The following is a 22284-nucleotide window of genomic DNA, read 5'->3' on the forward strand; positions in this document are numbered from 1 at the left end:
CACTTTTCCTTTGTTGGAATGTTCAAAAGGACAGAGGAGTCCTTTCTAACATGGAATTAAAAGACTATTGCCTCCTAAAAATGTCCCCCAAGACTGACAGCTTCCTGTCACGTTCCTCGTGACAAAAGCACTCAGAGTCACTCCAGGGGAACTGGGATGTGCGAAATAACCACACAAGAGACAGAGATACCTTTTTGGGGGGGTTCCTGTGACAGCTCCTTTGACCTTAAGGGTCTGCAGAAAGAGAGAGTAAGAGAGGGTGTGCTAAACCCCTTTATTGAGGAGAAGCCATTCAAATGAGGCCAGGGGTCAGATTTCAGGGGGCTGAGTCTAGCTTCTGATGTCCACTGTCAACAGTTTGACTGACCTCTAGGAAGGCCACACCCAAGGGCGGAGCAAGAGAAGGGGACACACAAAGGGCGTTTCCATGGAACATTCTATCCCAAACAGGGCAAAGGGGTAATATCCCAAAGGAACAGGTGAGTGTAGCTAAATCCATGGGATGACACACCTACGTCTGAAGACACATTCTGCTACTTTGAGGATCCTGGCAATATCCAGGTCACTTCAAAAGTGACCCACAGAGACTCTCCGATCACGGGAAGCAGTATGCGAAATCATTCAGACTAGCTGCCCACAGCTTCCCATGCCAATCCCAGTGTGGTTCACATTCAGGCATGGGGTGATCTTCCTCTTACTATACCACACTTGACCTTCAAGGCTTCCCTGTGTCTTGCCACAGAACATCCAAAAGCCTGGAATAGACCCCATTTATCAGTGGGGAAACCGAGGCTCAGGGATTGGCTTACCACCTCTAGTCTAAACCCTGTGTATCTTCCAAGAATCTCTGAAGTCTACTCTCTTTCTACCTTTCCGGTCATGGGTACCCCATAGTAGTGGTCTTTAATTGTTTGTGCCTCTCTCTTCCTAAAAGAATATACAAATGATTCAGCCCCTTGTACATTTTTAAGTAATAGCTAATGTTTTTCATTACTTTAAAATGTTGCCAAGGATGGATGTTGTTTCTAGTATTTTTTAAATACTACCTATACTTGTGTCTCCATTCCACTTTCCTCTAAAAAAACTCATTATGTAATATATTCTCATGTTTGAAAGTCTGTCTCAGGTGACAATAAAACTGAGCAATTTTCTTCTGGCTTGAGTGGCTATTATAAATATTAGTAATGCTCAATTGATTAAAACAAGAGAAACTTTATAAATATTAAGTGTAAATACAAAAATTTATTGTAAATATATCTCTTAATGAAATGAATGAGCTAGCCCCCTCCCACCTTTGTTCATTCATATATTTGTAGTTGAGTATTATCTACTGCTAGGAGAGTGCATTCAGCATCAATTCTAATCCTAATTTTTCATTTTCAAATTGAGAAAATGTTTATATAAGTAGATGGTAAATGAGTCTTGATTAAAAAAATGGCATCTGATTTTCTGAGTGATTTGCCCCCTGCAAAATCACATAGAAATCTTTTTCTTTCTCTCTTTATTTTTAGTTGTTTATTTTACAGGAATGGGAATTGAACTCTGGGTTTCAGTGCATGTGGCAAGCACTCTACCATTAGGTTACATTCCCAGTCCACTCCCCGCCCATTTTTTTTTTTTTTTTTTTGAGGCAAGTTCTCACTAAATTGCTGAGGCTGGCCTCAAACTTGTGGTCCTCCTGTCTCAGTCTCCTGAGTAGCAGGTATTACAGGAGTGTACTTTGGTGCCTAGAAGTTCTTCCTGTTTTAAAGCAAAGATTTAGAAACCTCCTGGCTTGAATACAAAAATGATACTTTACTCAGTTTAAAAAAAAAAAATTTTTGTAGTTGTAGATGGATACAATACATTTATTTTATTTGTTAAACTTTATGTGGTGCTGAGGATTGAACCCAGGGGCTTACATCTGCTAGGCAAGCACTCTACCACTGAGCTAAAACTCCAGTCCCCTTTACTCAGCTTTTGAGCCATTCACTTTCTCAGCACCTATGGTCTTCCACTGGCATTCCCAGTTGTCGCTTTGCTTAATGTTCTAGGATAACCTCTTTGAGCAGTCCACTATTGAAAGAAAGTGGATCAGTGATAGTGAAACCTCTTTTTGAAAGCAGAGAAGGTGAAACTGTGAAAGAAGAAAGCAGTTTTGGCAAAGAGAACATTTGGAAGTTCAAGATCACATATTGATTTTCTCCAAGCTCTTGGTTCCCTAGGGATACCCACCTCCTATTATAAGACCATAATGCTCCCAGCCAATACTCAGAATCCAGATATTTTGTACTCACAATGTATTCCTTCTACTTACATTGTTTCCATGTTCTTCTATTCTCCTTTCTTACCTATTGAAAAGTGAGGGCTGGGCTGGAGGTGTAGCTCAGCAATAAAATGCTTACTAGTACCACAAGGCCTTAGGTTTGTTTGACAGCACCAAAAAACATACCCATGGGTATGGGCATGGGTATGGGCATGTTGCACATGCCTGTGATCCCAGGACAACTGGGGAGGCTGAGGCAGGAGGATCACAGATTCAAGTTCAGCCTGGTAACTCAGTGAGACCCTTTCTCAAAAAAGAAAGGCTGGGGATGTAGCTCAGTGGTAGAGTGCTTGCCTAGCTGCACAGGACCCTGTGTTCCATCCCCATTATTGAAAAAAAAAAAAAAAAGAAAAAAAATTAAGGCACTCTCAAATTTCAGCTCCTACCTAAAGCTTCCCTTTTCTCTACATTTCCACAGCAGCTGATGTTTTAACTTCACTTCCAATCCATGAAACCTGCAACATGGTATATTACTTTACTTCATGATAATTTTAATATACTTTAATGAGATTGCTTGACAGATTGGTGTCTGAAAAAGACATGAACTTTGATATCAGACAGCATATTAACTCTAGGAGCACAGGGACTCTGTTTTTGTTCCATACCATGTAGTTAGCACCTAGTATAACACCTAACATATAATAATAAGAGTATAATAATGATTTGCTGAATGAATGGATAGACTTGAGTTTGACCCTTAGCTACACTATCACTTTCTAGCTGTATGACCTTTAGCCATTCAACTTCAGAATTTATGCATTTATATATTCCTTCAATAAATATTTGTTGCTTATCTTCTAAGAGACAAGCATTGTGCTAGATTTTGGGGACATAGTTGAAGAATATATGTCCCTGTCTTCAGAGAACTCATCAATTTGTCCTGGATGCTGTTACAGCCAGATGGGGCTTCCAGGAAGAAAAAGAGGAAGCTGAAAGTAAATCTACAGGGTCTTCATGGGTCAGATTGTCTTGGGCCTCCTCTGCCATATATGGGAATGTGAACTTGACTATCAGCACTCTTGGATAGGACTGAGTGGACTTTGTGATTTATTAAGTATAGGGCAAGATGAAGTCAGAGTCAAAAGTTAACACCCAGGTAGCATAGTCAAAGGTCTCAGCCGTGGCAGTGGCTGGCCATAACTATGGAAAAGGAGGGACAGATAGGAGAGTATATAGCAGAATCTACAGGATTTGATGATAAGTTTGGGGTGAGGGGTTTGAGAAAGAAGCAAATCTTCTCAGATTCTAGATTCCCATATCTCTTGTCTAAGGTAACAAGGTCAGTGAGTCAGAGAACATAGGAAGAAAAGCAAGTTTGGGAGGCTTTAGGAAAATTAGCTAACCTCCTTGAGCCTCAATTGTCTATCTGTAAAATGAAAAAGATAATCTGGTTCTTCAGGTTGTCATGAGAATTAAATAAACTGGGAAATTGCAGGACACAGTAGATGCTCAATAAACATTTTTGGCTGATATCAGTGATGGTGCTTGCCCATATGCCAAGCAGTTAGTCCTCAGAGTAGGTTTTAGTAGTACCTTCATTCTACCAATGTAGAAACTGGAGTATACAAATGTGAAGACACTTCACCAAAGTCAATCAGTTAGAAAGAGGCAGAGTTGGGTGCAGACCCCAGGCAGTCTAGTTCCATAGTCCACATTCCTAAACATTTCACTGTACCCACTGCCTTTGGAACCTATAAATGGAGAGGGAAGGAAAGAGGGAATGGTAGGAGAGAGAGACAGACCTGAGCTAATAATTCCTTCTAAGAACAGTTTTTATTTGGAAAAATGCCTCTACAACTTAGTGGCAGCTTGCGGGCCGATGGCCCTTGTTTTGCTTGTTCACTCTGTTTCCCAGTCCAGGTCATTGGTCCTTAGAGCTAAAGCACAGGGCCAAGTTCTCAGATATTAACACATCAGACAGTCTCAGCCATGGTCTGGGGCTCAGGACTGGTAAAGAGACAAACCATGTTCCATCCTGGACAGTCTCCTGGTTGGAGGACCTGGGTCCCTGGCACCAGGACCTCAGCTCCCTCTCCTAGCAGGGGCCAGTGTCATCCACAGGCCAGCTGTGGCCAGGTCCTGGTGGACATGATGTTGGAAGCAACAAGGGGCTAGGAGAGGCTAATTTTCTGGTGGGGGATCCAGATTATCCTCTTGAGCAGTGGAGGCCGGGACTGGAGTCTCATCCCCACCATTGAGGGACTTTGGTTCACTGCTGTTGGGTGAGGGGGTCCTGTTTCTTTGGGATCCCCAGCGGGTCAGGCGCTTTAGAGAGGAGTCTCGGCGGGCAAGTAGAGGGGGATGGAAGCCTGTGAAGGAGCTGCTGGTGACTGGACGCTTATCTGGAAAAGACAGCAATCAAGGAGAAAACCGCATGTGAAGGGTAAAGGCAAGGGCATGTGACTTTCAGTCCCACCTTGCCAGCCCAGGAGGTCTGGAGGCATCCCTTTTTTCTTCCCTTATGCCTCCCAATCCCAGGGAAAGTCCCAGTCTACCCCTTCTTACCTCCAGGCTCAATTGGATGCATGAGCCGGTTCATCTGGACATTCCAGTGTTTCACGTTGGTGCTGGCCTGGCGCAACTTCCTCTGAGCAGCCTGTGAGGGCAGGGTCAGTGGGGAATGGGTCAGAGCCACCATCTGTGGCCGGTGATCCTGATCTTTTCAGGTTCACAGCCCCTTAGAATCTGACCAGGCTACTAATTACCTCCCTAGAAACCCATGAATGTTCATAAAGATTTATGTAGATGAACAGTTTGCCTCCAATTTTAGGGGGCTCTTGGGCCCTCAAGAGTAAAAAATAATCTATTATAATAATAGTCTCTATTTGTTGAGTAGCTTAGATGTGCTAAGCATATTAATCTTAATTTACAGAGCAGAACTTAGCAACAGACAAGTTCAAAAGAGGTTAAGAGGGGCTGGGGATATGGCTCAGTTGGCAGAGTGCTTGCCTCAGATGCATAAGGCCCTGGGTTCAATCCCCAGCACCAGACACACACACACACACACACACACACACACACATGCACACACAAAGAGGTTTTCCCAAGGACACATGCTGAGTTCTAAACCACTGAACTAATGCAGGAACCTCTGTACCAATAACACAGATCGTTGGCAGTAGTTGTGGGGTGGGTAGATCATGAAGGAACTGTCCTTTCCTATGTTGCATATTTCTGTATTGTTTAAATTTTTTGCAGTGATTTCATAAGCCAATAAAGCCAAAATAAAATCATCAATATTAATAAAAATAAGAGATCAAAATTAAAATAGAGGGCTGGAGATGTGGCTCAAGCGGTAGCACGCTCGCCTGGCATGCATGCGGCCCGGGTTCAATCCTCAGCGCCACATACAAACAAAGATGTTGTGTCCGCCAAAAACTAAAAAATAAATATTAAACTCTCTCTCTCTCTCTCTCTCTCTCTCTCTCTCTCTCTCTCTCAAAAAAAAAAAATTAAAATAGAAAAATTAAAAGCCTCTTCTATGGAGATTTATACTTCAGGAGTGAAGATTAAGTACAGGGACAGTAAGACAAAGGCTTGGAAGAATAGGAGGAAAATATCCTGCCTAGATTAATGATTGATTTGATTTTTGCTGTGCTGGGCAACAAACCCAGGGCCTCATGCATGACAGGCAAGAGTTAGACCACCGAGGACTCCCCAGCCCTTTTCATTTTATTTTGAGACTAGGTTTCCTAAATTGCCCAGGTAGGTCTCTATCTTCAGATTTTTCTGCCTCAGTCTCCTGAGTAGCTGGGGTTGCAAGGGTGTACCTCCACGGCCAGCCAGATTAATAATAATAAACATAGCAGCAATGTTTCTTCAGTACTTTTACTAAAAATCATGTATTATCTCTTTATTTTTCATAACAGTTGAATTAATAGTTTCCTTTCCAGATGGAGGACTAAAAATGAAGAGCGGTTAGGCAGCCTACCAAGGTCACACGTCAGATGAAGATAACGCCAGGGTCTGAGGGATGGCACTTTGGCTCCGGATGACACGCCCACCTCGCCCTGCATCAAGTTCCAGGTCCTCACCTCTACGTCCTCGTCGGCTCTCTGCCGGTTCTGCCGCACCTCCTCCAGCTGCAGCTGGGCCTGCTGCAGGGAGCGGCTCTGCAGCGCCATCTCCTGCTGCAGCTCTTGCTTCTCCTGCTGCGTGCGTTCGATGTAGCGCTCCTGCTCCTCCTTCAGCTGCATCAACTGCTTCAGCTTCTCCTCCTCCTCCTCGAGCAGTCTGTCGGGAGTGCACGGTGTCTCTCCAGTGCCAAGGCACCTCGCAGCTGCTCAGTAGTGGGCGTATTGGAAAAGCAGGAAAGGGCCCCTCAGGCCTACCTGGTCTGGGCGAGGCGCACTGCCTCCTCATCACGCCGAGCTTTCACCTCCAGTTGCAGAGCCTCCTGCAACCGCTGCTGCATCTCCTCCAGCTCCTTGATGCGCTGCCGCTGCCGGGCAGCCTCCTCCTTCTTCAGCTCCATCTCGGCCTGCATGGAGGCTCGAGCCTGCAGCAGACGGGTTGGGGGTGGTAAATGGTTGGGAAATGGGAAGACTGGGGAGTTTGGTGACTGTGTGCTGCGGTTCCCTGGGGCTTCTCTACCAGGCTACCTGGGGGTGAAGGACTGGGGGATTCCTTTATTTTGTGATTTCCTGATCTGACCCCTTTCTGAGAGTGAACAGATGCCTAGTCATTTCCTTCCTAGCACTACCTTTAGTAATAATAATTAGAGCCCTGGATATAGCTTAAAGGCAGGGCACTCACCTAGCATGTTCATAGGCCCTAGGTTTGATCCCTAGTACCACCCCACAAATTACATATTATTATATCTATTAAATAACATAGTATGTTATATTACAATTAAATAACATTAAATTAAAATATGATCATCTCTTAGCACCAGCCCTAATGATATATATTATAATATCATAATGGCTGGTGTTAGAAAGAAGGGGCTATAATTATTATTACAACAACCAAAAATTATTGAACACTTTACAAGTGTTTCCTCACTTAATCCTTACCCTACCTCCATGAACAAAGTTCTATCAATATCAACATTTACTCTTAGGTAAATGAAGCACAGAGAAGCTGAGTAAATTCCCTGAAATAACAGAGCTCCTAGAAGGCAGAACTGGATTGAATCCACCTGTCTCTGACACTAGATCAGATCTTTCAAATCCTAAATCTAATAGCCTTTGCAGGCCTAGTAGTCCGCCTCCTGAAAAGTCCTATCTATTTGCCTTCCTGCAGATCTCAGTTCAGGTCTAGTCCAACCTTGGTCCAAACTATTCTCACTCAGTCTTCAGCTGCTCCTTGAGTTCAAGCTGAGTCCCCTAGGAAAGACCTCAGAATATGGCCCCATTCTACACCTGTCACTCAGTCCTCTCTCCCCACTTCATACCATCCCTCATCTCTAGCCATCCTTTGGCCAGGTTCCCACCCTGCCCTCTATTTCCTTAGCCACAAGTCCCACCCATATCACAGTCTGGGTCTCCTATGCCACTTTCAAGTCCATGGCTCTGTTCTGACTGTCCCCTTTCCAAACTTCGCCTCAACGCTCACCCCTCCGCCCCGCCCTCCACTCCAGGACCCGCCCCCAGGGCTGACATCACCTGCTCCGCCTCCCGCAATTGGTCCTCAAGCGCCTGCTGTAGCTCGCGGTGCTGGCTGCGACGGCGCTCCTCTTCCTCCTGCAGCAGCCGCTCCGCCTGTCGCTGCGCCTCCTGTAGCAGTTCCAGCTCCTGCAGCTTCCGCTCCTTCTCTTCCTGCAACTGCTGCAGCCGCAGCAGCTCCTCTTCCTTGGCCGCCCGGCGCCGCTCCCGCTGCTCCCGCTGTTCGCGCCGCTTCTGCTTCAGGTCCTTGTGCAGCGATGTCTTCCCCTCCGCCTGCAGCCGGATCGCGGTCTGGATGGCTGCGGGCGGAGGGGGAGAGGGTCACCTGGGCCTAAGGAGTCTCTCAGGTCCACTTTCTAGCTCCCGCCGAGCTGAATATTATCACTATCACCCCCTTTTTCTGTCTTTATTTATTTTTGGTGTTGAGGGTGGAACCCAGGGCCTCGCTCATGCGAGGCAAATGCTCTACTTTTGAGCTACCTCTCCAGTCCTATCACCCCCTTTTCAAAGATGGGGCAACTGACGCCAAACCAGACACGGGCCTCACCCAAACCAGACACAGGCCTCACCCACCGAGCGCTTACCAGCTGTCCACTCCTGGCGCTGGCGCGTGTCTGAGGCGCTCATCTCATAGGTGCGGCTGGCCGTCTTCACACAGAACATGCAGCGCTTTCCTTCGCGGTCTGGCAGCACCTGAGAGAGGGCAGGTGGCCCCAGCCAGGCTGGCCTCATGGAGATCTGGGCCACACCTGGCCAAGAGGTGTCCCAGCTCAAGCCCCTCCCTCTCCTAGCTGACTTTCTTCCCTGCAAACTCGCCAGGAACCTGAGTGGGCCGGAGGATTAGTGGCAGAGGTACTTGAGATTCCCTGGCTCTAGCCTTTGCCCTTTTAAGACTGGATGGGGCCATTTTCATCTTGGTTTCTTTCCACAGAGCCTAGTACATAGTACAGGCTTGAACACTTCCAGTCACAGGGGCCTCCTCATGCCGCTCCTGATGTTCCAAACTGCTCTAGTGTTTTATGTGGACCATTTTATCCACTACTCCCCCTCACCCTTGCCAGACAGGCATTATTGGCTCTACTTGACAGAGAAAGAGACTGTGGTGCCAAGGGTTCCAGGAACGTGTCCAATTCACACTGTCTGTTAGTGGAGAAGCTGGGAGTTCCACCTCCATCTATGTTCTTTCCATAGCAACATCTATTTCCTTATGTGACAAAAATGGACAGAGCCTAGGGTAGCAACAATTTAAATGTAAAATAACAAGAGTTGACAAGGATTAGAGAAATTGGAATTCTTATATATCACTGGTAAGAGTGTAAAATGGTATACTGCTGAAGAAACGTTTGTAGTTACCCCCAAAGTTAGAATTACCACACAATCCAGCATTTCTTCTCCTAGAATGTGTATACCCAAGAGAAAGGAAAACATGTCCACATAGAAACTCATAATAATAGCATTGTTAACAATAGCAAAACAGTGGAACTAACCCAAATGTCCATCAACAGATGAATGGATAAACAAAATATGGTATATCCATATGATGGGATATTATTCAGCCTTAAAGAGGAAGGAAATTCCTATACATTCCACAACAAAGATGAAGTCTGGAAATGATGCTAAGTGAAAGGAGCCAGTCACAAAATGAAAAATATTATATAATTCTGCTGACATAAGGTACCTAGGATAGGCAAATTCGAGACAAAGTGTAATAGAGGCTATGAAGGGCTGAAGAGAAGAGGGAATGAACAGTTGGTGCTTAAATGAGTACAGAGTTTCTGTTTGGGGTGATTAAAAAAAACTGGGAATATGTAATAATGATGATGGCCCAATATTGCAAGTACTTAATGCCACTGAATTGTACACCTAAGATTGTTAAAATGGCAAATTTCACACACACACACACACACACACACACACATATATATATATACACACATATATATATATCAGTGTATATATATATATATATATATATATATATATATATACACTGATATATATGGAGATATATATACTGACACAAATATATGGATATATTTATATACCTACCATTTAAAATGCTGTTTTTAAAATTTTATTAATTAATTAATTTTTTGGTACGAGGGATTGAACTCAGGAGCACTTGACCACCAAGCCACATCCACAGCCCTATTTTGTATTTTATTTGGAGATAGGGTCTCACTGAGTGCTTAGAGCCTCGTTTCTGCTGAGGCTAGCTTTGAACTTGCTATCCTCCTGCCTCAGCCTCCCTAGCTGCTGGGATTACTGGCATGCACCACCGTACCTGACCCTAAAATACTGTTTTGGTTTTTTTTTTTAATTCTCTAAAATAATAATGAACACAACTAAGGGAAGAGAATGGAAGAGAAGAGGGAGAAGAAATAGGGGGTTAGGATAGGGAGGTATGGAATTTAGGTGAAGGAGAAAGGCCTCTTAAGAGGATTTTTAAAAAGGATTTGCTATGAAGTGTGGATATAAACCATCTTCTCTGAAATCTTTAGCAAAATCCACATTATTCACTATTGAGTTTGGTATTTATATTAGTATTTGGTTTTAGTTCTTTTGGAGTCTGACATGCACAAGAATGGCCTGGAGGCACCCAGGTATATTTGGGTTACAGGAACCTAGCAGAAGTGTGTGTTTGTTCCATTCTTCCCCCTGACCCCCTTTTCCTCCCACCACCCCAGGGACCCTCTGGGCCCTGAGGTGTCCTCTGCTTTTCCCTCATGCCCTCACCTCCACACAGCAGTGGGCATCCAGGGGGATGGTGCCCCTTTTCTCCTTGCACTCTTCACTCCCAAAGTAGCAGAGGCAGCTGGGCTGCAGCTGGAACCAGCGTTCTGCCCAGTTCCTCCTCAGGTGCCCCCGCTTCCAGAGGTAGCCCTGCTGGTGAGAGTCAAGTTAGAGATTCCCAGGCCCCCCACCCCCCGCATCACCCTCCTGGTGTTCTCCCTGGTTCCCAGCTTGGCTGACCTGCTTCAGGACATCTTGGATGAGCTCCTGGTAGACCTCATGGATGGCCATGCTGAGGGTGTCCCGTCCCACGCCCCGCAGGCAGCGGCCAGAGTTGAAGAGCTCCAGGAACTGCCAGACACTGAGTCCCCCAGTGGTCTGGGCTGCCTGGGCCTCCTGGGCCAGCAGCTCCTCCAGCTCGCCCAAGCCCACCTCCAAACTCATGCTGCTGAGCACCTTCTTCAGAAGGTATTCTACCTGGAAGGGGAAAAGGAAGACCTGGTGACAGCAGCAGGCTATATTGCCACACCAACACCAGGGGTATTCCATCTGGGGTCCTAGAGCCTGGTAGAGGGGATGAAGGACAAGGGGTTGGGAGGGCCAGAGGAAATGCCAAGGGAGACCAGGATGGAGATTCTGGAGGGAACCCTAGAGCCCTACTTCCAACTCAAGCATCCTCATTCCCTTCCTGGCCCCAGTCCTACTTCTTCCTATTTTAAATTAAGGGCAGGGTGAAGGTGGGAGCTGAGAGCTGGGGGCCAGGCAGAGGCAGCAACTCATAAACAAGTCAGAGATGGCATAAAACTCTCATTTCATGCCCTTACTTTGTGGATGACAAAACCAAAGCCCAAAGTGGGAAGTAACTTGTTTTAAGTCACACAGCAAGTTGGGGGCAGCCAGAACTTCACTTGGATCTCCAGATTCCCATTTGGGTCCTTATTCCAAACCCCAATCCCCACCCTGTATCACTGCCCTGTGGGAAGGCAGGGGGTTGGGGGTGGGAGTAAGAAAGGCAGGGACAGGAAACCCATTTCAGAGGAACAGGAAGTGGTGGTTGGGGTATATCCTGCTGCAGTTTGTTCTCACTGCATGTTGATCATAGCAGCAAGAGGCCTTCTGGCCTCTGAGAGGCCACTTTGCCCTCACTGGCAAGGAATCTGATAAGGTTGTCCACTCAGATGAACACATGTCCCTCTCTTGCCCCAGCATCTTTGGAAACTCTCTTTAGGTAGCTTTCCCACTCTTCCCACAATTGTTAGACATGCTAGGACTTGTGTGTGTGTGTGGTGCTGGGGATTGAACTTAGGGCCTCACACATGCTAGACAAGCGCTTAACCACTGAGCTAAATCCCCAGCCTGACATGGTAGGACACACCCTCCTTTGTGCACCCTACCTAAATTCACCCTTGTGCTGCTATAGCCACCACCAGACCAAGGGTAGGAGAAGGCTGAATGGGCAGAGGAGAGAAGTATGCCAAAGAGGGAGGGTGGATAGGAAAAGAAAATGACTGCTCTTGGTTTTACCCATGAGCTAAAGGAGGTAATGGCTATGTTCCTGGCCTCTTCTCTAAGGATGCTGTCTCTCTGGGCCCCTGAGTCAGCCCTGACTCTCCAGGGAAAAAAAAGACAGGAAAAATCTGGAACTAGGACTAGACTTTGTTGCCCACCTTGAGTAACTGAAGTTATTTCCTGGTCTCCCATCTTCCAAGGTCTCCCATCCCATTACAAAGCACCTGCTAGATTATCATAGTTCCTAAAATCCCAATATTTGACCTTAAATGTTCTCATTTAAAAATGCTCAGCAACATATCATCAAACACTTCTGTTTAATGAAGTTTGCAGACCATTTTTCCTTCCGTGAGGACTAGCAGAACCTTGAGAGAAGTGTACTTTTTGGTTCTGGAAGAAGGCACAATTGCTCCAACATGGGTAGTTCTAGATATCTGGAGACAGCTGAGGGGGATAGCTACCAGCATGGGGAGACAATGAAGGGAGAGGAAGTGGGAGGGTACGGAAAGTGATTGGCTTCCTTCACGGTGTTGTTGGGGCCTGGCCCCAGTGACTCAGTCCCCGGGTCTGCCATCACCCTCACCTCATCAGGAACCATGATCAGAGGGTACTTGTCCTCAGACAGGAAGTTGAAGAGGCACCAGAGGCGGAAGGCATCCTGATTGGAGAGCAAGCTGTTCCCGTTGCTATCTGCTCGATAGTTCTTCTTGGCCGTCAGGGTCCAGCACAGCTCATCAAAGTGCTCTTTAACGAAAGCCCCCTCTTCCACCTGCCACCAGGCCTGCCAGTCAGCCATCCGTCCCATCCCCGATCTACCACCAAACAAGGCTCCAGCTGGGTTACTTGTGTTCATTTATATTCCTGCTCCCCACTCTGCCAAGTCCAGCGCTGAATATGAGGAATCCCTGAGCCAATTACCAGGTAACTAGCTGGTTCCAATCTCCCAACCACTCCCCAACATACCATACCCGCCCAAGTGCCCTGCTGACAAAGAAATGTCATTCCCTCAGTTCAAAGGAAGAAGGAAGAGAGAGGCTCAGGGGGAGTGGATGGCCAAGGAGACCTGGGAAGAGAATGACAGGAGAGGGGAGCAAGGCGACATTACAGCTGGGAGCCAGAGGTGGGTTTGGGCAGGAATGGGGTGGAAAGGCTGTGGTTAGGGTGGAGGCTAGGATAGAGAGGGGAGACACTGAGGGTGAGCTGAGTGGGACAAGAAGGAGACAGATGGCTGGGATGTGATGGCTGGGAGAACAAGAATGGACAGAGGGGGCAGAAGTGGGGGTTAACTGGGGGGTAGGGAAGAGTTGGAGTAGCAAGGTGTTAGGGTGCTGGCCAGGCTGGGGAAGTGGGGAGAGGTTAGAAGTGTCCCACACAAGTGAGGCCCACCTTGTCCAGGATGTACTTGTTGAGGTAGGGCATGTAGCCCTGGCTGGACACGGGGCCATCATCATCATCTCGGAAGTGCTCCTCCAGGGCCACAGGGTCATGGGGGATATGCAGGACCGTGTACAGGTTGTGGGACAGCACCTGAGACAGAGTGGCAGTTTGCCTTTCTGCACTCCAAACAAAATTGGGCTAAAGTACTGTGCCCACCTCCCTGCTCATCAGCACCCCCATCCTGGCTGAGTCCTCTGTACACTGTTCAGTTCAATAATAACTAAAACGTATCTACGTACCAGGTGCCAAGCACTGAGCTAAGCACTTTACACATCATTCATTAACCTCCCTACTGACTATTCATATCCTCTTTTACAGATGAAACAAACCCCTGAGGCTCTAAGATGTTTCTCAGCTGGCAGAACTGGTAGAGCTGGGATTCCAACCCTGGCAGCCATGCTTTCAACCACTTGATTAGGTGCCAGCGTCTTCTTTCTATAGATAGGGCACTGAGGCTCACAGGGTCCATTAACTTGCCCAAGGACCCACAGTGAGCAAGGGCTTGGGATTCCAATCCAGCTCGGGCAGACTTCAAAGCCCAGGTGTTTCCCACAGTGCTGGGCTATCTGCAGGGAAGCAGCAGCCTTGAACTTATCACAGTTTCCATCATAGACTCGGTGTTCAGGCTGCTGTGTGCCTGGCACCCAGGTGTGTCTGATCAACGAAGGGCCCCTTAACAGACTGAAGGAGCCTGGAGAGGGCTCAAAGAAGGTTCATGAAAAATGGTCTGTGAGATGGGGCGAGGTTGAATGGGATGGTGGTGGTCAGGACGGTGTGCAGGGAAAACATGGGTCTGTTGAACAGATTCAAGATATTAGAACCAAGGGATTGAAATTTGAAATCTTGTAAAAATAATTTTTAAAAAATGTTCTGGGGCAATTCTGTTATAGCACTTATCACAGACAGTGTGATGATTAAAAAGTTACTATTGGGCTGGGGATGTGGCTCAAGCAGTAACGTGCTCAGCTGGCATGCGCACGGCGCTGGGTTTGATCCTCAGCACCACATTAAAATAAAATAAAGATGTTGTGTCCACCAAAAATTTAAAAATATTAAAAATTTCTCTCTCTCTCTTAAAAAAAAGTTACTATTGTGCAAATTGTGCACTCACTATGTGATAGCCACTGTATAGGGTGTTTTTCTTTTCTTTCTTTTTTTTTTAAGATGCTGTGGATGGGGCTGGGATTGTGGCTCAGCAGAAGAGCGCTGGCCTAGCATGGGCGGGGCCCGGGTTCGATCCTCAGCACCACATAAAAACAAAGGCATTGTGTTGTGTCCATCTACACCTAAAAAATAAATATTAACAAAAACAAAACAAAACAAAAGATGCTGTGGATGAAGCCCAGAGTCTCTCATGCAGGCTAGGCCAGTGCTCTATCAGAGTCACATCTCAGCCCCGAGGTGCTTTTTATTATCCAGTTCTAGCCTCTACCACCACCTTGCTACACAAATATTCCTGTTTTTCAGATAAAGATATTGAGGTTTGGAGAATTTAAGAATAAAAGGCAAAGCTGAGGTTGGAACTAGGTAGCCTGGCTTCAAGAGCTGCCTCCCTATTAGAATATTGACCCTGAACCTCTCTCTCCAACTGGATTGTGAGTCTGGAGACAAGGCCTTTGTTCCTCTTCTGTCCCACAGCCCCTGTGCTCTCTTATGCACACCAAGTGCAATCAAGCAATGCTGTGCCACCAGCAGTTCACCTTGGTGTCAGTTCCTTGGAAGCAAGAACTGGCCTGTGTCAGAGAGTGTATGCGTGCCAAGCCTTCATTTTATTCTCTTTTGCTAGAGGAAGGGGAGAAAGAATTAGATTTCTCCCCAATATTCTCTAGGATGTTAGGTTCTTGCAAAGCAGGTAGGTGGGGGACCCTGTGTGTGTGTGTGTGTGTGTGTGTGTGTGTGTGTGTGTGTCTATGTGGTGTGTTTCTTATGGATTTCCCATGATTTTCAGAGTAAAAGATGGAGTCCTTCCAGAGGCCTCTAGGCCCTGTGACTTGGCCTGCTGCACCTCCTCTGACCTGTCTCTTGCTCACCTCTCCAGCCACTCTGGAATCCTTGCTGTTCCTCAAAACAGGACATACTCTTGCCTCAGGGCCATTGTTCTTGCTGTTATTGCAGCCTGGAACATTCCTCTCCCAGGTCACTGTCTGGCTTGATGGCTTGCATCCTCCCCTCCTTCCCATTTTTGCTTAGTTGACACTTTCTCTGAGCTGGTTCCCTTGGTCATCTTATTGAAATCTGTAGCCCAATTTCCTCTAACCTCCACACTTGTCAGCCTGCATCTGCTGTATTTTCTTCCCATCATTTATCATCATCTATCTACTAGACATTTTATTTATTCTACGATGTTTCCTCTGTCTAGGATGTCAACACCACTAAGTTGGAGTTTTCTCACTGTTGTATCACTGGGCCTGACACATAGTGGAAACTCAATAAATATCAACTGGGTAAACTCAAATCCTTCATGGGAAGAAATAGAAAATAATGCAAAACTCAGACAGACATGGACTGAATCTCTTGAGCAAGTAAACTTCGCTGCCCTCAGTTTCCCTATCTCTACATGGAGATATTACATAGAACTTGCCACCCAGAAGCACATGTTGCTTGAACTGTTCCCTTCATGGTTCATCTGCCACACTGTCTTCTAAGACCTATTTAGCTAGCTTTCTTCACCAGTACCTTTTGCCATTGGACTCCAAAGAGCCCAGGGATGAGGCTCTGACTCCTGTGAGCTGTCAGGTATCAATCAGGACCAGGAGGAATTACAGGTTCCAGACACTTGGGGCTCAGTGATAAACCTCAGATTGCCAGGCTTCCGGTGCCTGGGTGGGGTGGGGGTGGGGTTTAGGGAGAGGGGTCATGCTGGAAAGAAAATGGCAGCGGTGGAGGAATGTCGGGGTGGAGGAGTGAGGAGCAGGAGCTCACTTGCAGATCTCAATCAATTCTCAACCCTGGAGGCAGGGACTCTCATTATCCTCATTTTATAGATGAGGAAATCAAGGCTTAGAGAGATGAAGTGTCTCACCCAAGGTCTGGCTTGGAAGCTCTGCTCTTGATCACTATACTGCACGGTTCTGGCTGAACATTTGAATCACCTGGGGAGCTGGTGAAACTGAAATATGCTGGCCCCGCCCTACCTATTGACTCAGACTTTCCAGGGGTGGGGTCCAGGTGTCTATTTTTCACAAGCTGCCATCTGGTCTCTCTCAAGACACCCACAGTCTCTCTCACCCACCTGGGCAGCCCCTGACCACTGGGTCAGCAACCATAGAGCTCCCGAGGCTTCATTTATTCATTCTTTCCTCTGGAAGCCTGGGGGAGGGAGGCTGGTTCCCTCTGGGGACTTGGAGTACTCTAAAAACCCAGGTGTAGGCATAGGTGTGGGCGTCAGGTCCACATTGACAATAAGTCAGTAAGGGCTGAGGCTGTAGCTCAGTGGCAGAGTGCTTGCCTAGCATGCACCAAGCCATGGGTTCAATCCCCAGCACCCCTCAAAAAAGGAGGCGGACATGATGGTGCATGCCTGTAATCCCAGCTACCTAGTAGGCTGAGGTAGAAGGATCGCAATTTCAAAGTCAGCCTAGGCAATTTAGTGAGCCTGTCTCAAATAGCCTTCAGGATCCTAAAGCCAACAGACCAGGAAGTACCTTCAGATACAGGGGGTTTGGGAATTCATAAAAGCACCAAGAGATGACTTCACAAAGAATGAATAATCTCTCTCCTAAATTGACTATAATCATTAAAAGAGTCTAGGTTCTAAGTGATCCTTTTAAAAGACACAGATCCTTCAAGTAACTGAACGTACTTCAGTGGGAACTGAAGTGCAGCTATTATCATGAAGACTTGAGAATTTTAAAAGGCGAATCTCTGGATTATCTGTGTAACCTACTGTGGGCAAGAGCGGGGTGGAGAGGTTGCATCAAGGATTGAGTTCATCTACTCCGTGTCTTTGTTTTTAGTTATTTTTGTAAGCTGGCTGGGCAGCTGGGTGTTCCCCAGATCAACCTTCTTTCTTTGATAGATGAGAAACTGGAGGACCACAGATGTGGAGTCACTTTCCCAAGGTCACTGAGCTGGGGAGCAGTATAGGTCACAGCCTGTGTGTTTCTGAGTCATGTGACCTGCATGTCATTAAGTCATCCTCCCTTTCCCACCCCCATGTCCTTGCCTGAGGAGAACAGCAGCACAGAAGGGTCAAGGCAAAGCAGATGACCCTGGCCAGCAGATTTCTGGACTGAATGTTCTTAACTTTCCCTCCATGACATAGAGTTAGGAGGCAAAGCCTGAAGCTCAGAGACTTCAGTAGGCAACAGACCCTCCCTCGGCTCCAGGACTACCCTGAGTGTCAGCTGGAAGCTCAGGAGCCTGGGAGGCCACCTGCACACCCTCCCTGTTTCCCCCCAGCTCTGGTCTGTCAAGGTGAAGCTGCAGGCCTGCTGTCTCCCCTCCCCAGTCCTCACCAAGTCAGACTCACTGTTCCATATGCTCATCCCTGCCCATGGCCTGACAGCGAGAGTGGTGACCACATGCACAGCAGACCCTCTTCTGGGGAGAGGGTATGGCCACTAGGACAGCCTCCCTCTGAAGAGCTCCCTATTTGTGTTTTCAAATTAAAATGCCACAGCCCTCTGTCTGGAGGGCTTCTCATTCCTCGAGCTCTTTAAAGGAGGTTCTGGGCATCTGAGCAAGCCTCCAGCCTCATCTCCGTCCGTCTGGCCAGGGGTGCCATTGCCACTGGTCTGTTTTCACTATTTTCAGCCCGACTGGATGAAAGCATCGTACTTTTTACAAGTATCCAGAGGGTAAAATTCATCTGGTTTCTCTTCCCAAGCCTTTTCTTCTCCAGAGAAGTGCTCTCCACCCCTCCAGCTGTTCTCAGGCTTGCTGTTCTTCCTTCTGCCCTGGCCTCATCAGGAGTTTGCCTGGGACAGCCAAGGCAGCCTCTCCTCCTGACACTCAGGGGAGAGGCAGCAATTCTCACCTGGGTATAGATTGCCCTGGAATAGTAGGGAGGTCTCCCTCCTGGTCCCAAATGTGGACTGCAAGGTTAGGGGCAGTTTCAGTAAGTATAACCCTGAGATTTTCCCCCTTATCCCCCTAGTCTTGCAGGGGAGGGGATGGGTCCGGCATGGTCTGTCTCCTCTGCTTCTTCTTCTGCCTTCTGACCACTTCTCCATTGCGTCTCTGCCTTTCTGGCTTCCCCACCCTCAACATTATTATTACTTCCTCCCACTCCAGTGTTCACCCCTTGGATTTGGGGGGAAACTTGCCTTCCCTTCTATGCAGGGGCTCTGCCATTTCTGTCCATTCCCAATTGGCCTGAGCTTCCCACTGTTAAATTAGGTTCCCAGAGTGAATGAGTTTTCTGTCAGGTAGGAGTGAAATCTACCATTACCTGTGTGACCAGAGTTGCTGCAGTGGGTACAATATGAGCTTTAAGTGGTACAAAGACAGTGTACAGTTCAAACGCGTGAGCTCTCCAAGGACTCTTCCTAGAAATACTCAATCTGTGGGGGATGAGGAGTGGGTGCTGGGCCAGAGCTTCAAACTAGGAAGCCTTACTGGCAGAGGGCATCAGAAAATAGGAACCACATAAAGGTTGTACCCGTCATACATGAGGGACACAGAAAGCCTGGAGAGATCTCAGCGGCCACAGACATGGAAAATGATATCTTGGAAGCAAGAAGCCATGGGATTGATTCTCCCAGCAAGATATAAAGTGGGAGGTGGGGTATGGGACACAGAGTTTCTGCAGGAATGGTGTTTGGATGATTTATTTCTCTTCCACACATTCAGAGGTCTCAAATAGACAACATGATTTTTTCCCCCTGATACCGGGGAAAAAATTTTTTCCCCTGGCCCTTTTGAGATAGGGTCTTGCTAAGTTGTTGAAGCTGACTTCAAACTTTTAATCTTTCTGCCTCAGCCCTCCAAGTCACTGGGATTATAGGTACATGTCACTATGTGTAACTAGACCTATAACAAATTAATTTAAGATGCATGTAAGGAAAACCTTTCTGTTGGAAGATTCTCCCCAGGAGACCAAAGATAGACCCTCCTTCCTGGGAAATTAGAAAATCATTTATTAAAATGTTGACAAATCTGGCTAAGGGATAAATTATGAGATAGGACCAGCTTGGCACATCCAGGTTCAGCAATATAGGGGCTAAATGGAGGTCGGGCACAATGCCTATTCTGTTCCATTTACCTGCCAGGTTTCTAGGCACCTCTTACCTTGGTCATTAAGAATGGAGACTGAGATTGTGACCCTCTTTTGAAGGAGGGAAAGGGAGATATCAGGAATATAGGGCCTAACCTCATGCCAAGACCATCATCTAATGTGGGACACTCAATAAAAGTCACAGTTCGTGAACTAACCCTGAAGGCAGGTCCAGAGAGTTGAGGCCAATGCTGCTTCATTCCCCGTATTTGCTGGTTCTAGCAGCCTTGACCCTTCCTGCACTAACTGGAGTGGGGAAGGCAGCACTAACCCACTGGGGGTAGGTGGGGCGGGGGGTGGGGGAGAATTATCTGGCCTCTCCAGGACCTTCCAGAACTTCTAGATGGCAGATTTTCTTGGACAGTCACTGATGGGACTTTTCCTGGGCTGGCTTCCCAAGGTCTGAAGGCCTCAGTTTCCTTCCCAGTCTGGTGTGAGTGCATACGCTCATGGGTGGAACAGGACGGTGAGCTGGGCAGTAGTATAATGGGGTCAGCAGTTCTCACCCCCTCCCCAGCTCTGTCCTACCTGTAGTTCAGCAGGCTAACTTGATTTAGAGGTGGAAAAAGGCCTTTATATCCCTCTGCTCCCAAGGAAGTGACTGACTGGTTAACTGTCTTTCTCCAAAGCCAGGAGGAACTGGCAGGGAGGAGTAAGGTGCGTGCCCAAGCATGACTCTGGGGAGCTGTGTGTGCTCATCCCATGGAGTCTGGGAGGTGGCCTAACTCATGGTCCTCAGACCCCATGATGCACAGTTGGTCTGTATGCACTTCACTGAAGCTTCTGAATGGTGGGCAGCAACATCCACCCAGCCACGCTGGCTCAGTCACCCAGTACCAGTCCTCCAACCTGAGCCAGGGCCGCTGGATGGCTGGATGGCTGGGTGCCCAGAGCAGCACAGCACTCATACTAAACACCCAAGCAGCAGGGACTGATATGGTGTGTCTGCTAGCCTCCCCTGGGCCCCAGTGCCCCTCACCTTGAGCTGGGACTTGGAGACCTTGCCACTCTTCTCTACATCCAGCGCGGTGAAGGCGTACCAGATGGACTTGAGCAGCTCCTTGCGCAGGGCCATGGCTGAGGCACCCGCCCGGCCTAGGGGCGGCTCTTAACATCAAGATCCGGTTTCAGGAAATGCAAAACGGCTGCAGAGACCGCAGAGGGGCCCTGGTGCAGAGCAAGAGCTCCACCTGCCTGCTTGCTCTGGCTCCCTGTGCTGGCCTGTGGCTCTGGCAGTGCTCAGCAGCCCCATTCCCCTGCATGGAACAGGGACCAACTTTCTCAGAATTGGGGTCATTGTTCTGATGGGACTGGTTCTCTGGCTGTGAGGACCTTTTAGAAGCCTCTTTGCCCCAGGGCCTTCCTAGGCTACCAAGAGGCAGCTCCCTGAGGGAAAAAGAAAGACCATCTTGATTTCAGAGTCACAGTTTACCAGGTGTGAGGCCTTGAATTAAGTAACTAACCTCTCTGAATCACTTCCTCTTGGTAAACAGGAAAAATACCAATCTTACAGACTGGTACAGATGTCTGAGAATGGATGTAAAGTACATAGAAGGCTTTGGGTAAAGCATTTCTTTTAGTGCCACCTAGTGTAACCTTGGTGGTGGGGCTCCACCCAGGAGGAATGGCAGGGCTCCACCCAAGAGGAAGAAAACAAAGACAACGCCACAAAGCTAGAGGAAGAACCTCGCCAGGGCACCTCTCTAGGTCAGGCAGACTTGGCACTTGATTTGCTGGCTTACTATTCCCTGGGCATTGGCTCTAAAAGGCACAGAGGGCACTGCTCACTCTGGGCCTGGTGGCCCTGAAGACACCAGACTGTATCTGAAACACACAAGGGTGAGTCTTGTGGGGCCCAAACTCAGGGATTCTGGCAGGGGCAGTTTTGGGATTTGGGGCCCTCCACATCGGTATTACCATATCTTTAGACCCAGTGCCCATGAGGGCTGGGCATATCCTCTTCAGGAGTAGGGATTTAAAACCACCTGCAGGACAATTCTGAGCCACTCCTTTGCTAGGGGCATGCCTTACTATTCTGCTTCCAAAGGGATGCAAGAGTAAATGGGAGCCTTCTAGCTATACTAGGAATATGGGCCAGGGGATGGGGTTCCATTCTCACGTGGTAGGAAGGGTCTTGGGACACCATCACAGTTGAGAGAGGGAAAGAGGCATCTCCAGCTCTTGCGGTGCTTCCGCTTGGGCAGGGTCAAACCCACAGCTCCTTCCCCTGCATCCCTTCCTCCCACTGGGACTGGTCTGATCTTACCACTCACTTTTCAGTCTGACTATGGCTTTGAAATCCCACAGCAGAGCCCCAGACTCTGGGTGTACCCCATTTCCCAGGGCTGGGTAACATAACCAGGGCTTCAGCACCAGAGCAGCGAGGAATCAGAAACTTGGTAACCTTGACGGAGGTGCCCCTCAGCCCTGCTTTAACCTGAGGCTTTGCCCCTGGGAGGAGCTGACTGTGTGTAGTC

General features: G+C 47.8%; 2 protein-coding genes across 2 annotated transcripts in view; both read right to left on the reverse strand.

Annotated features, from left to right (window-relative positions):
* Positions 1 to 22284, reverse strand: part of Rpl10a (ribosomal protein L10a) — a 179013-nt gene that overhangs the window by 123633 nt on the left and 33096 nt on the right. The window lies entirely within an intron of this gene.
* Def6 (DEF6 guanine nucleotide exchange factor) lies at positions 4113 to 21196 on the reverse strand. Its single transcript, XM_076860210.1, has 11 exons — positions 20787 to 21196; positions 13540 to 13680; positions 12737 to 12922; positions 10885 to 11121; positions 10648 to 10794; positions 8496 to 8604; positions 7912 to 8210; positions 6637 to 6803; positions 6340 to 6538; positions 4811 to 4901; positions 4113 to 4647 (listed from the first exon to the last, which is right to left on the reverse strand). Exons 1-11 carry the CDS (start codon positions 20880 to 20882, stop codon positions 4427 to 4429), a joined length of 1893 nt encoding a protein of 630 aa, XP_076716325.1. The 5' UTR covers positions 20883 to 21196; the 3' UTR covers positions 4113 to 4426.

This window comes from Callospermophilus lateralis, chromosome 6 (assembly GCF_048772815.1).
Source record: "Callospermophilus lateralis isolate mCalLat2 chromosome 6, mCalLat2.hap1, whole genome shotgun sequence".
NCBI lineage: Eukaryota > Metazoa > Chordata > Mammalia > Rodentia > Sciuridae > Callospermophilus > Callospermophilus lateralis.

Coding starts and splice junctions, on each gene's coding strand:
- Def6 (XM_076860210.1), bottom strand. CDS start 20,882: ATGGCCCTGCGCAAGGAGCTGCTCAAGTCCATCTGGTACGCCTTCACC. Junction 4,902..6,339: donor GAGCCGACGAGGACGTAGAG/GTGAGGACCTGG, acceptor CTGCCCTCACAG/GCTGCTCAGAGGAAGTTGCG. Junction 4,648..4,810: donor GCATCCAATTGAGCCTGGAG/GTAAGAAGGGGT, acceptor TGTCTTTTCCAG/ATAAGCGTCCAGTCACCAGC.